We start from the raw sequence: 15,340 nt of genomic DNA, 5'->3' as shown, positions 1-15,340 counted from the left end.
GAACAATGTCAGATGTTGTCTCAGGTTTTGCAACGCTCATGTTATGTTTGATGTCACTGCATTATATTTCACCATATTTTATTTGCACAAAAAGCATCTGGGAGATTTTCATTCAAGCAATTATGATTTTAATGGGAAAAGGGCCATATATAGGATACAAATGCTACTGAACTGGTCAGTTACTATGCATTGCAACCCCAGATTAAATCTGGTCAGTAGAATAACCGTTAATCAACCAAGTACTTCAAACCCAAAATAGAAATTATAACACTCAAAAGATCTATTATCTAATTTGTAGATTGCAATATTTAACTGAGGTACCTATGTTGAATAGACATTCAACACTCCAACTTTCAGCATTATAATAAATGTTTTATACTTGAGAAAATCATTCGCTACCTAGTCTAGTCCTGTCTGATGGGAGTAAGATTCCTCACTATTACTCTGAACTCACATTGTTATTATTCAAGCATTATTCGGGTCTTAATCTTAAAAAAAGAACTGCCACTGTGATTGTATTTCCTAGTCTTCAAACCTAAGGCTCAATAGCATAGCTGTCCTGAATCCAAATTCTCCAAACTATTTAACATCTTATGCAGCTTTTTAATCAAGATTTTTTTTCTCCAAATAGCAAAGTCCAAAAGTGAATCACTTCATAACTCAGCTTTCCGCAGTTGTAAATCTTAAAGACCTCCTTGGGACTCAATCCATTAATCCTTCATATTTTCTGTAATAAGCAGATTTTCCACATAATCTTCCAGGTATGGTACCAACCAGGATATCAAGAACTTCAGCATTACTTTATTACACATACATATAGCAATACTTAATTTTGCTGTCTTCACTGGCTACAAACATCGAACCATCATTTTTAAGGATATGTCTACAAAAACAACCAGACAATTCATTCATGTGCTGTAATTTCCAACCTGTAACTGTTTTATATGTAATTTGTTTTATATGTAATTCACTATCTTGCTTCTATGTCATTTTGTGATTTTAAATTCAACCATGCTGAATTCCATCTGCCACCAATCCCCCCCAAAACCATTTGTCTAATCTTTCGTGATACTGGAGAACTTGTCACTGCTCCTTAAAATTGTGTCATAGGATCTTTTGCAATGCAGGCCTCCCTTACTAAGCACTGAAACGTGCATCAATTCTTGAATAATGCTGGAACCTACAAACTTCAACCTTAAGTGATGAGAACACTACACATAAGCAAGCTTACAACTGTTAACTGTTGACTTTTGTCTATCAGCTCAAGATTTCAATTTACTGGTTTCATGAATCACAGAGCTAGAGTTTTATTTTCCTTGCCCTGTCCCCCACTTGAATCCATCTATGGTTTTAATCTTCCTTTTTTCAATAAAAATACAGTGGGTGCAGAAAAGTGATAAATTACCTGTTTGTAGAACTGCATTCAGTTGACCACGGCACATTTCAAACCAATTTTTACAATGTGCAAAACTAGTAGACCAGTTGCTGACAAGTTACCCACATAAAAAACTACAATTTACCAGCCTCATTGGTTTATACAGGGACTTGCTCTGAAAGCACAGGAGCAGTAGATTGCTATTTTAAGGCCATAACTTATCAGTGGCTGCTTCAGTGACTGTTAAGTTGTAAAACTTGATCTAGAAGGCACCCATCTGGCAGAATGCCATTTATTTAATTGAGCCTCTCGCTGCTCCACTGAGATTTAAACAATAAATTCTGAATTTATTAAGCCACAAGCCCAGCTGCCTTTTGCTCCAACCTGAATAACCTCATCCTGGGTGTTTTTCTATCACGTGTTCAAGAGACAAATACTTTGATGCATTTGACAGGTCTTTCTCATGAATATGGATGGTAGGGATAAAGCAGCTGTACTGGCCAGTGTGACCCTTCAATCAACACCATCAAAAGCAAAAAACAATTCAGAAGCTGACATCTATTATAAGGTCAACAGGGAGTTGAAATAGTAAGACAAATCCTGCCACCTTATGAATCATTGGCGAAACTGGTAATAATATTGCGCATCTTTCTGGTCAGCTCAGTTAAACAGAGTATTTCAGATATTTAAAGGAAGCAGAAAAGGGTAATCAGAGTGAGTGGTAAATTGATGAAACAGTCTTCCAGGAAGTGACTGTGCAAGCAATATCATTAATTCATTAAAATGCCAATTTGATAGATTTATTTCTAAAAAATACATTTTGAGATCTAGTGTATGAGTAATTTGAGGCATGGCATGCTCTAAATGTACCATGTTTGGAAGGAACAAGTGATTTTGGATCCATGGTGCCCAAAAATCTCACTCATTGGATTTCTTCCCTGACTCAAGTCAGGATCTGTTGTAAACTAACAGGATTTAATCATGGCAATCAAATACAACGCTCCACTACTGTTTCATCATGCGGACTCCCATATGAAAGGTGAACTAGTTAAACTTGTGGTTTGACGTTGTTGTGCACTGTGTCAATTTCTCATGTGTGCAGAACACTGGTTAAGCCACTTTTGGAATACTACGTTCAATTCTGGTCTCCCTGCTTTAGGGAAGATGTGAAACTTGAAAGGGTTCAGAAAAGATTTACAAGGACTTTAGAGGGTTTGAGCTTTCCAGAGAGGCTGAATAGGCTGGGGCTATTTTCCCTGTGCGTCAGGGGCTGAGGGGTGACCTTATAGAGATTTATAAATATTGAGGGACATGGATAAGGTGAATAACCAAGGTCATTTTCCCAGGGTACAGGTGTCAAAAACCACAGGTCACTGGTTTAAGGTGAGAGGGGAAAAATTTAAAAAGGATCTGAGGGACAACTTTTTCATGCAGAGGGTGGTGCATGTATGGAATGAGCTGCCAGGGGAAGTGGTGTGGAGGCTGATGCATTTTAAATTTTGCAATTGTATCTGGATGATTATATGAATAGGATGGCTTTAGGGAGATATGGACCAAATGCCAGAAAATGGGACTAGATTAATTCAGGACATCTGCTCAGCATGGACGAGTTGGACCGAAACATCTGTTTCTATGCTGTAGAGCTCTATGACTCTAAGTGGAGTGGTCGTTACCATATCTGCATGAGCATTGGGCTAATGCTAAATTCATTGGGACCAAATTTTAGGTGTTGCAGTCTCTCTACATGTTCATTGGGATCCAACTGCCTGTTCAAGGAAGCCCACCGGAAAACCTTTGATGGGTGGAACAGTTTGTACTCTATTGCACTCAGCATTGATCAACTGCTGCTGAAGCCACCAGCAAAAGGCAAGCTTTCTTTTAAAAAGAAATGGCAGTTTTCTTCTACACAGAGGACAGCAGAAAGTAAATGCCTGACCTGGTCAAAATTTCTCCTTTCCCAACCCAGCAAATGAACGCTGTTGCCTGCTGCAAATTAATCAAAGAAATTAAACTTCAGGCCACTCCCAAAGCAGCAAGCAGTACCACCATTTATAGTCTTCAATGCCCAAGCTGTCTGGGGAGGCACCAGACACTCATACCTAAATAGTTATTGAAGCTCAAGCTTCAGTTTCAAATCAGCCTTAGGCCTCCTCATTGCTGCAAAGGGTCATTGCATACAAATTGCCTATGCAATGAGCCTTTGTCCAACACTCAAAATCAACTAACAAATACAGATACAAAGTAAACCCATGTTCAAATACCTTGTTCATTTGGAATGTAATTCTCATCATAATCCTCTTCTAGGATTAATTGGTCCCCTATCCGCAGTGCAGTTGCTGTCATCTCAGTTTAAGTGTATCACCGGGCTTACCTGAAATATGAAGTAGCATAAAGTTACATGAATGGAACTACAAGAGTAATATTAAAGCAAAAATGAAAATCAAAAATTATTCCAATTGTTCAAATGTTTGGGCCTGAAACAGTACAGTAACAAACATTTTAGCCAATAAAAATACTCTCATAAATAACAGCATGAACAAAGTATCCATCATTTTATTTGAATTTGAATTAGCTGTATTGTCACATTTACTTAAGTAATACAGTGAAAAGTTCATAAGTCGCCACATTACAGTGCCATCTTAGGTACAAAGGTACTTAGGGGCAGATTTTTAAGAACAAATTCTTGGGGTAAAGAAAATTAGAAAAAAAAAGAAACAAAGTCCAACATTTCAAATCATTGGCATAAATTAATAAGATGAATGAATAAAAAGCTCAGAATAACAGCCTTTCTGACCCAGTCCACGCCAGTAACTAGCCTCCAGTAACTGAAGGAGACCTCCACTACCTTGCTGGCACCTGCACCGGACCGACAAACATTGGAGTTGCCACACTTTAGGCATAATTTAATGAAATGGTCGATGAAGGCATCACCTCTAGCCTACTGGTCAGATTCACTAAAAATCATCTTAGGCTAATCATCAAGCAGCCAAACGCTAATGTAGAGAATTGAACAACAATAGGTGAGGGTCACTGGGCTAGTATCCAGCAGTTCAAGGTAGTGTTACAGTTTCACTGTGGTATGGAATTTGAAAGAAATGTAAACATGATGCAATTTTGTGGCTCTTGTGATGCAGTGGTTGTGCCCCTTCCTCTAGGCCTAAAGATCTGGGTTCAAGTCCCACCTGCCCCAGTCAATTGTCCAAACAAAACCATGACCAGAGCGCGTAAAAATGAGTGTTACAATACAGGAGGAGTTGCATTTATACAGTCAGGCAAAGCAAAATAATACTGATGCTGAAAATCAGAAATAAAAATAGTGCTGGAGAAACTCAAGTGGGTCTGGCAGCATCTGTGGAGAGGAAAACTGAGTTAATGTTTCAAATCTAATATGACACTTCTTCAGAACTGAATTTATAGTGTCTTTCACAACTTTGTAATGTCACAAAACTCCTCACAACCAGTTCAGTACTTTTACAGTGCAATCGCTGTTGTGCTATAAGGAAATACAGTTAACAAATTTGCATCACAAACAGTAAAGAGTTAAATAACTAGATCATCCATATTTGTGATTCTGTTTAGGGGAAAATAGTGACTAGAATAAAAAAAAAAGAGAAATATACTCATGTAAAAAATCAGCAGCAAATCTGCAACCTGCCTAGTCTGTATGAATGTCTGTTCAATGTCTTATTCACTTAAGCGACTAAAGGAGCCCTCATCATATAACTTTTAAAATGAGTCCAGTGAGGGAATTTGCTCATTAAGAGATTCCATGTGGAATCTTTCAAGCACAGAAATAGCACACCAATATGACACAATGAGATCCATTACCTCAAAATTAAAGGAAGGTCATAATTCACCAATGACAAAGCCATAAATCATGATCACTTGTAAGATATGATCGTTTTACCAAGTTTTAATGGAATAAAACACAAAAATTCCTTTTCTGGAACAGATGGGAAGAACAAAAGGATCAGCCAAAGCTTATAAGCAGCTGGTTCCACACAGAAACATTCACGCTGTTCTGACTGTCAAAGTCAGGTCCTCACAAACAATAGGCTTAACCAGGATTTAGTTAGGCGACATGGATTATGCATCTAGCTGCTCCGTGCACTGATTTAGTACAGGTCTCAGAGTTCTTCAGAATATTTGTTAGTCAGCATGAAGAATTCAATCATAGACACTGAAAGTCAAAGACAAAGACATTCATAAATATTTCTACATATTGCACATTAAAAAACCAGGCTGGTGAAATTTATAGAAGATGATCTTGCTTTAGGTCACATTCTTAGGATTGCATTTGTAAAAGCTGCACAAGATTATCCACCATGAAACATCCATTAGGAACCCCAGGATTAAAAGATTTTTTTTTGTTTTGAACCTCCATCAGAAACTGATAACAAGCTGAACATGCAACCCGAAGACAGAAATTATAGGAAAAGGTGCATTAAATAAGAGCACTTGTTCTCTGAGCAACCACATTACCACCAAGATTGTGCTAATAAAAATTACTGCCAAAAAAAACACTACATTTAGTTTTAAAGAAAGCAAAATTTGTCACTTTGGGCAGGGCAAAATGAAATATCTTTGCCAACTTGGATGAAAATTCAGCCTGAACTGAGGGGTGAATATCACCTCTCTCTGTCATTGGTAAAGGTTTCAAACAGGTCTACCTTGCAAAACCAAGATTCTCGGGGAGGAATTTGCATTGCAGAGTCAAATGGGGATCATTGCACACAGTGTTACGAACAGTCACCCAAGAGTGATGGTCCAAAAATTGGTAATTTTGTGTCCAGTTAAGGACAATGGGTAGGCTGTTGAAGTTGCAGGACAATTGGGAGGCCCTCCATCTGAGCTGGAGGAGCAGCCAGCTGTTTAGGCATGACATGGATAGGGAATTTCCACTTTGATTCTCACTCTCAGGGACTTCCAAAAAGATTGAAATTAAAAAAAAACAGCCAGAGCTGCCAGGCAACCACAGCAGAGCAGCCTATGGCCAAGGCAGGAAGGCCCCAAAGCCTGCAGGGAATGCTAGAACTCCAATCTGTCACAGGGAGGCTGCTTCCAGACAAATGCACAGCTCCCAGGCAAAATTCCAGTCGGTATTCAGAGGTTTGCTTTAAAGGGTCTTCACATTGGTTTAAATGGGCAAACTGCCGTTAGCAGAACGGTAATCCTTCAAACTCCGGGAAAACTGTCTGCAGGGAGGATACTGCCAGAGAATCTCGTTGTCAATAGGCAGCGAGAAATGATGCACCTACCTGCCTGCATATCTGGGTGAAAATTCTGCTCTCTCACTCAGAAGGATTTCAGGAGTAAGTGACGTTTTAAGTGAAAAATCTCACAGTGATGCAGCAGAGGGTGCTGTTGAGAGGCAAGGGAAGTTTTCCTCTGCATCCCTAAAGGCACGACTGATGCTTGCATCAATGGAGTTCAAATGGCAGCACTGAAATTGTTAACATCCAAAAGCTTAAAGTTCACAATGAAGTGAGAGAATTACCAACTGCCTGAGGATTTATTTTTCCAAACATTTTCAACAACCACACACTGTCTTATACGGTCGTGACTACATACAGATTTATTATAATAATAATAATAATAATAATAATAATAATAATAATAATAATAAATTGCCCATTTAAGCTTTTAATTAGCAGATTTACAATTTAGCCAAGATGATTATTTTAGGTCACATACAAGATACAAACTAGGAAACTTATCTAAAATGATAAATGAAGTATAAAATTAATCATTCTAGGCTAACTACAATTGAAAAATTCAGATGTCCGTTTGGGTGGACTTTATACATCAGTTTTAGAGACACGCACAGTATAAAACTGACGTCATTTAAGACAATTTTTGATAACACATGGCACTTTTAAGCATCCAGATATATGCAATTCTTTGTTCAATACAGTATATGGGATCATTTCCTGAAAGCCATTTAAAAATGTTATGGAAAACATTTTCAAGTACATGCAATCCAACCACATCCTGTAAACAGAAGATAGAACAGCTCTGAACATAAGTACAGAAACACACGCACAGGCTAGGAGCTCTTATAGTGAGTGTCACTACAGGACTCCCCAAATCCTGTCCATCATACAAACGGCACAAGTCAGAGGTTTGATGGAACATTCTCTACTTGCATGGGATCCATACAGCTCCAGGTCGACACCAGAGTCAAAGAAGCTAACGTGAATGACCTCAGAACCATGAACTTCATCACTCACTCCCTTCACCCCCAGTGCTGGGGCAGCAGTATGCACAACAGAATCTTACCAAGGCTCCCTTAGCAGCACCTTCCATACCCACAACCTCTACCATCCTGGTGTGGAACTACGTACATACTGTTTCTCCAATGTCACTGGGTCAAGATCCAAGAGCTTTCTTCCTTACAACACTGTGGCTATACAACTCATGTACTGCAATCACTCAAGAGGGCAACTCACCACCGCCACCTTTTCAAAAACAATTAGAGTTTGCAAATAAACACGGCGTAGTCAGCAATGCCCACAATCTGTGAACTATGTACATATCCTGCAGATCCTAGAAATGTGAACAAATCAAACACTGGAAATATTCAAGGCAGACAGCATCTACACAGGGAACACACATTGTGTCCCTTTGTCAGGAAAGGTTCTAAATATAATCTTTGATAAAGTCACACTCCAGAGACCGCAGCACAAAATCTAGGCTGGGATTTTATGGCAATACTAAGGGAAAAAATACATTGTTAGAACTGCTGTCTTTTGGACAAGATGTTAACTCACCCTTCTCAGTGGATGTAAAGGATCCCCAGGACATTGTTGCTCACACAACCTTGAAAAGCCTATCTGGTCATGATTCTATTGCTGTTTGTAGTATATTGCTATGTGAAAATTAGTTGCCACCTTTTTTTACACTGAAGTGGTAATTACATTTCAGTAATACAAGTCCCGTGCTTTAGGACATGTTGACATTTTGAAAAATACTAAACATGTGCAAATCTTCTGACAAAACTTCCTGAAGGTGCAGCATGTGTTTCAGAACACTTGAGGGTACCAAATCACAACTTGGCTTCTGGATGAAAAGCTATCCTTCATCAATCTTTTAACTGGTTCAGGCAAGAGAAAGACACCAGTGTAATCTGATTTACATTTCCCTACTTCAATTATAGCTAACATGTAATTACTTGCCCAGGCTGGTCAGCACCAGCATGCTGGCAAGGTTTATAGTGGGTGCAATGGTACGAACAAGCAATAGCCCCACTGGTGGCCCTTAAGCTATTTACAGATCTGTGCAACCTCACTTAGCAACCTACCAAATCAATATAATATGGGTGAGGAGCAGGAAAGCAAACTCATACTATCTTAACCGACTTTGTAAGGTAACCAAGCACAAACCCTGATTATCCTGGATCATAGATAGTAGGAACTTCATGTTGCGTTCCTTGCCGATAGTGAAATTCACTTAAACCATCAGCAGCATTCATGATTAATTTCTCTACAATAACCAGTTTCCATAGTACATGGGGAGTAAAAGGTCCTTTTAGTTTTGAAGAAAATATTAATTTTTTTTCATGTTTCAGAACCTTTTTAGTACCACGTTCAAGAATTGGAACATCTGCTAATCCTATCTATCCGCACTTGGTCTCGCACAGTACTCAGCAGGTAGTGTTGCTGAATAAAAGATAACCACGAAATTTTCTGCAGATGTATTGCAGCTGGGTCTTCACAGCCAACTGTGCAGGTTTTCCAGCATTTAAATGAGTGCAAGCAGCAGACCCGAGGAGATGTTACGTTAAAATTGACTGGTATTTTGTCCAGTACTCACATTCGGAAATAGTAACACCATGACAGTCATGTCACAACTATGCATGTGCATGATAAACACAAACAGCACGCTCAGATCACCACACTTCACTCCCCCTGGAAAGCAACATTTATTGCACCCCAGCTCCCACTCTCAGTTACATTCAGAAAACCCACATGAAAAATGTATCTTGGGCACCGATCTGAAAGTGTCTGATAGATTTATTTATGTTGATGTTGACTGCGAACACTATGGTATGGATTCCTGGGGTCAAAGATCACTATTAGAGCAGCCACATTCTTAAACTGTAAAGAATGTGTTGTCTATTTAAGTGCAGACAGCTGTCTGTAATTGCAAGGAATGCAAGCAGTAAGGCCTCAACTTGATCACAGTGAGGTTAACACTTCTCATTGATGAGATTGTGAGAATAGCATTAAATGTATTGCACATCCTCGTTTAGGTGCAAATGGAAGGCTCCTTGTGTAAAGAAAGACTCGCACTTTTATAGCCGTTTCCATGACTTAAATACATCCCAAACCATCTTATAACCAATGAAAGGAAATTACTATTGCAATGCAAGAAATGTAGCAGACAATTCAAAACACATGAAAACAACCAGTTTTAGCAATGTTGGTTGAGGTACACTGTTCTTCTTCAAAATCAGAGTTGGGACTTTTTACATCCACGTGAGGGGGAATATTGAACATCAGTTAAAAACAGACATGAATAAGAAAAACATTTAGTTCATCTTCTACCATGGCTAAAATTGTACTGCTCATCTTGTTTTTCTTGCTGTGAAGAACATTCTGCCATCAGTTCTAAATCTGTCTTTTGCTTCACTTTATCCATGGGTTTTCATACTTTAAACAAGTCCCCATGGTCTGTCCTTACCTATCTGTTGAAAAGATGCTTGGTCCAAACTTTTCCAGTTTTCCTCACATTAGTCTTTTGATATTAAGCAGCTTCATGGTCCTTACCACATCACCACCTCGGATTAATAATTAACCCTCGAGTCTCCGTGACGAAAACAGGACAAAGTATTAAAGATGTGTAACCACTCACAGCCAACGTTTTCACTCAAACAATTCACCACTCCATTTACTGTATTTAATTCTGCACCAATGACAGGGCATCAATGAGGGATGTTAGATTTGAATGCACAAATAGCCCTAATCACCGTCAGTTTCTCCCTTAAGTAACTCAGCAGTAAGAAAAAAAAGTACATGTATACGACACCTATTTTTGCTTCCAATGCATAACATTTCACTGCACTGCACACGTTTTATCTGCGCTGAGTGCTCACTTCTATTGGCTAGACAATTACATTTTCTGTTAATCTTTGCCTGCCTTTATTCGATTTACCTGTCCACCCCCGCCAAACCTTGGATTTATCTATAGTGTATGAATGAGACTCCTGAGTTTGTGCTGAATTAACAGCTGTGTTGGTCTTTAAATTGACGAACAAAAACTAGGCTGAAGTTTGCAAAGCTAATTTTCTGAAGGTTCTCATCAGGTTTCACATGATCTGTCTGTTCTGATTGGGAAGGATTCTTGTTTTAAGCTAGTCCAGGCCCAAATCAGGTTTAATATACATTCCAGATGTAGATTATTCTGAATAGTAAACAAAAGCAGATTGCAGATACAGTCAGTGGACATACAATCTCAATACTCATACTCATACAGCGTGTGAACATTCATCTTTTTGTTAATAGAATCTTTTACATAGTGTTAGGTGCATCAAAATAAAAAGCAGAATGTATGATGTTTATTTGACTATCAGGGCTATTCTTCCTTGGTTACTGAATTGTGATAGACAGCTTTAAATACATGTGTATACATGATACATATTCACCTTAAATTGTTAGTCTATGCTAAACATTTTCTACTAAAATTAATGCATGTTTCTGAAACAATTCTAATATAGCCACATGATGACTGGCCTCACATCCACTGAAGAAAATTGATACAAGCTACCATATGGTCTACAACACCAAAGTCACCGTTATTAAGCACAGAGGTTCCAGTATTTTAAAGAGATGAGGAAGATGCTAAAACTATTTCAACATAGTGGGGGAAGCAGGAGGATAGATTCAGACGGCCACTGGGCTTTCAAAGAATAGGTTCAATATGAAAATAATTATCTTCCACAGATTCATGCATCCAGGTAAATAATTAAGACTATTTGATGATTTCAGCACATATTGTTACTGTAAAGATTCAGCCGGGGTGAGGTATCCCATAAATTTGAGTTAAACCGAGACTCGAGAAAACCAGAAGGCCCCCATGTGATTTAATCTGCTTCCAAACAATAATAAAACAATGATGCATTAGATATATGGGGAAACATTTTTAATTTTCAACTGTTCACAATTTCCAATAGCCTGACCTTGCACAGTAAAAAGGCATTGAAAAATGTTGGGAATTAGCTCTAGAAAAGCCTTGGTAATCTTCTCCCGTTTAGCATGCTTTCTTTGGATGGGTCTGCAGCCAAACATGATTTCTGTGCTGTGTTGGGAAATCCCAGAATATTTTTACAGTCTTTGCAGTTTCAGCTAGAGAAACAGCTGGGTAAGCAGGCAGGCATTCATCAGATCGTCTGGGTTATAGAATTTTTTTTTAAAAATATAGAATCCTTACAGTGCAGAAACATGCCATTCGGCTAAAAAGGTCCACACCAACCCGCCAAAGAGCATCCCCCCACTAAGACTCACCCCTCTACCCTATCCCTGTAACCCTAATGTAGGGGCTAATCTACCGAACCTACACACACATGCCTGGACACTATGGACAATATTACATGGCCAATCGACCTAACCTGCACATCTTTAGACTGCGCAAGGAAACCAGAGTGCCTGGAGGAAACCCACACAGACACAACGAGAACGTGCAAACTCCACACAGTCACCCAAGGCTGGAATTGAACCTGGGTCCCTGGTGCTGTGAGGCAGCAGTGCTAACCATGGTGCCACCATGCTGCCCCAATTACTATGATGACTGACAACTTTGCCACAACTTGAATCGTAGACTTTACTCACAAGCAACGTGAAAGCTGTCTAGCAGAAGTTCTGGGAGAATGACCTACTGACCAAATCCTGCACAAGGGAGGAGACAAGATACAGATTCAAAGTTTGCAGATTGTATGAAACTAGATAGGGTACTGATCATATTTAACAGAATGGCACTAGTCTTCGTGGACCAAAAGGCCTGTTCCTGCACCAACAGTTCTTTGGACTCATCTGAAGGGTCACAGCTAGTTTCAGCAAGAGGGTTGGACAACAAGTTAAATTTAGTTTCATTGTTTGAGGTAATCTGCATCCTTCAATTTTGTTTCTCTTCAAACCTAGCTGAACATTAGAGATGGCGTGTGACAATGTACATGAGATTTGACAGATAGGCTCACACACTAGGCAATGAAGTCTGACCGTTACAGTTATATATTAAAAAATCTGTTGCATGTTTCAGAACATCCTAATAATAAAGCACAGAAGGAGCCTATCATGATACCGCCAGCTCTTTGAACGAGACATCCAATTAGCTCCATCCACTACCTTTCTCCATAGCCACAATTTTCTCTTTTGCAAATAAATATCCAAATCTCTTCTGAAAGTAATAAATGAATGTGCATCCACTAACCTTTCAGGCAGTGCATTCTAGCCAAGAGCACACACATGAAAAAAAATCCTCCACCCACCTCTCCATTACCCCTCTACCCAAACCCACCTCCAATTTAATCTCTGACTCTATTGCAGCACTGGCAATCCTTTATTCAAAAATTTATCTTATTGTAGTATGAACAGACCACAATATCCAGCAATATACCTACTGTGGTCTTCAACATGAAACTTATTTTGACAAATGAAATGATTTCCTCTTCTTTGTCAAAATCCCCATTGAACAAATTTGACAAATCTCGATGTACACTAAGGAAGCTCTGCCCACATTAGAAAACTAATGTAAGAGCCGTTAAAAGGTGGCTGACGCTGAAGACAGAATTGAAACAATGATACTGGAGGCCGGGTTTGAAGCAAAGCTTATGTCAGCACATTTGACAATGTTTAGTGAAAGAATTGCACTGAAATACATTTCAAGATGTGTCACAACATTGACAATTTCAAAGTAAAATGGCAAAAGTAGTTTGTGTTAAGTCAAGATATAAAACTAAACCATAACTTTTATAAATCTGAAAGAAAGTGGGGAAAATATAACTATACATACAACAGAGCAGCCAACATCTAAAAATAAAAGATTACTGCAATGCCTTGAGATTTCATTCTGCACAAACAGACTTCCGGTGTTGTACAATTCTAATGAATGTGCAGAATAATCAATCTCAGCTATACTCATGACTCTGACTAGCTGAAAAATTCCACTGACTAAATGAAAACAAATCAAAAGCTCATTTGTTTCATTGGTGTAGCACCATTTTCACTCATTATTTCTGCTCAGGCCCAGGAATCTAGAACTCATAACTGCCATGAAATGAATGACGCAAGTCACCGAGTTTCTTTTCCTTGCAATGTTTCCAGGCCCTTTTTCTATCCATGTCCCTGAAGTCAAGGCATTTGAATTATTTACTTCTGAAAACACATATTAAATCGTTTCTTAATGTTAGCTCTACATGGGCTTCTTTCTCTCCTGTACTTAAGTTCCATTTCTCCCTCAGAATTGCAAATATTTCAGAAGTCTTACTCCTACTATGAAATTCTGCATCAGCATGTGCAAATGATACATCATGCAGATTGTAACCACATTTCTACAGTTTAATGTAATGTAAACGTAAATGTAAATGTGTTTAATGTAAAACAACCCAAGAAAGCTTCACAGAACCATATTTATTATGTAAAATGTGCAATGGAAATATTTCTGGTAAATTACTGAAGTAATCATAACGAATACTATATCAGTAATTTGGAGGATCATGGTAAAGATTTATAGCCATTGAGCAGAACATGTGTTACTTCTTAAACAATGCCACAGAATTCTTGGTAGTGGTTTACACATTTCCTGCAATTGTTCTACAATTATTGCTGGATCTATTAATTGTGTAATAAATAGGCAGAGGATTTGAACACACCTTCTCAATTTACATTCTATTTCCGGCCCTGGTAACACGTTTTTATAAAGGAATTCTTTTCAGCTTTAGAAAAATCAGTTTCAATCACTTTGTGATGTCAAATTGTCTTTTGTGATTTCATTCCATGCTAGTCACGTGGTTACCAGGGACCAATGAGAGTCTCAAAATCTGACAGACTGATAACTGTGCTAAAGACCAATCAGCAGTGGTTACCATGGAAATCATGTGGTTACCAGGGATCATGAAGCCATTGTTGTGAACTGAAATCGACCAAATCCGTCCTTATTTCCATCTATTTCATCCTTACGAACATTGGTCCAGAGTCCTGTCAATCAAATATAAAACAATAAAGTCAACTGAGCTCACTGCAACCAATTGGATTCCTAGAAAGTGGCACTCGTGCCTTGTCACAAATGGCCAATGAGTGCATTAGAAGTGAACATTTTACAACTTGCTTTTTGAATTTGAATAGTTAGGATGACTTTAAGATATTGTTTTCTTGTAGTCCAATTTTCTCTTCACTAAGTACTATTCTTACAGTTTTATAGCAACTCATCCAAATGTTATGACATACTTTTGCAGCAGGTGGGACTGGAACCCAGGCCACCTAGCTTAGAGGTAAGGACACTACCAGTGTGCTACAGAAGCCCTTTAAATAGCATTCTTTTATTTGCTGTTATGAGCATCACTGGCAAAACCAGCATTTCTTACCATCCCTAATTGAGCTTAGGAAGGTACTGGCTGTTTGAGGCATGATTCTATTGCTACTGATTGTTCTCGAGTTGTTTGTTCAAGTAGCTACTATTTATGTAAATCCAGCTAGTTAAGTGGCAAAGGAAATTGGGCCACTAAATGAATCACAGGTGAATCCAAAGCTCACCCAACATTCACAAATGCACTTTTGACTCAGTGAGAGTCTAAGCTGATTTGGAGAAAACCCTCACAAGCTGCCCAGGACCAATGGAGAATAAAGTCTGTGACGTCAATAATGCACTACAGCATACAAACAGAAATAGAATCCAAGACAACAAGGTGCAGGGCTGGATGAACACAGCAGGCCAAGCAGCATCATAGGAGCAGAAAGGCTGACGTTTCGGGCC

The 15,340-nt window shown here is 38.7% G+C and overlaps 1 protein-coding gene across 4 annotated transcripts in view; it reads right to left on the bottom strand.

The window, feature by feature from the left end:
- Positions 1–15,340, bottom strand: part of LOC109912354 (centrosomal protein of 164 kDa) — a 191,246-nt gene that overhangs the window by 171,560 nt on the left and 4,346 nt on the right. For 2 of the 4 annotated variants that reach the window (XM_048615635.1, XM_048615638.1), the window contains exons 2-3: positions 14,454–14,565; positions 3,637–3,746 (exon numbers count right to left, since the gene is read on the bottom strand). In XM_048615635.1, coding sequence (XP_048471592.1) covers positions 3,637–3,718 — 82 coding nt within the window. In that variant the 5' untranslated portion in view covers positions 3,719–3,746; positions 14,454–14,565. Of the gene's footprint in view, positions 1–3,636; positions 3,747–10,057; positions 10,126–14,453; positions 14,566–15,340 lie in introns of those variants that run through there. The other 2 variants (XM_048615637.1, XM_048615636.1) reach the window with 2 other exon arrangements.

Source organism: Rhincodon typus, chromosome 32, assembly GCF_021869965.1.
Source record: "Rhincodon typus isolate 14 chromosome 32, sRhiTyp1.1, whole genome shotgun sequence".
Classification (NCBI taxonomy): Eukaryota; Metazoa; Chordata; class Chondrichthyes; order Orectolobiformes; family Rhincodontidae; genus Rhincodon; species Rhincodon typus.
The sequence above is the reverse complement of the archived record's forward strand: the minus strand, read 5'-3'. Positions and strand labels throughout refer to the sequence as shown.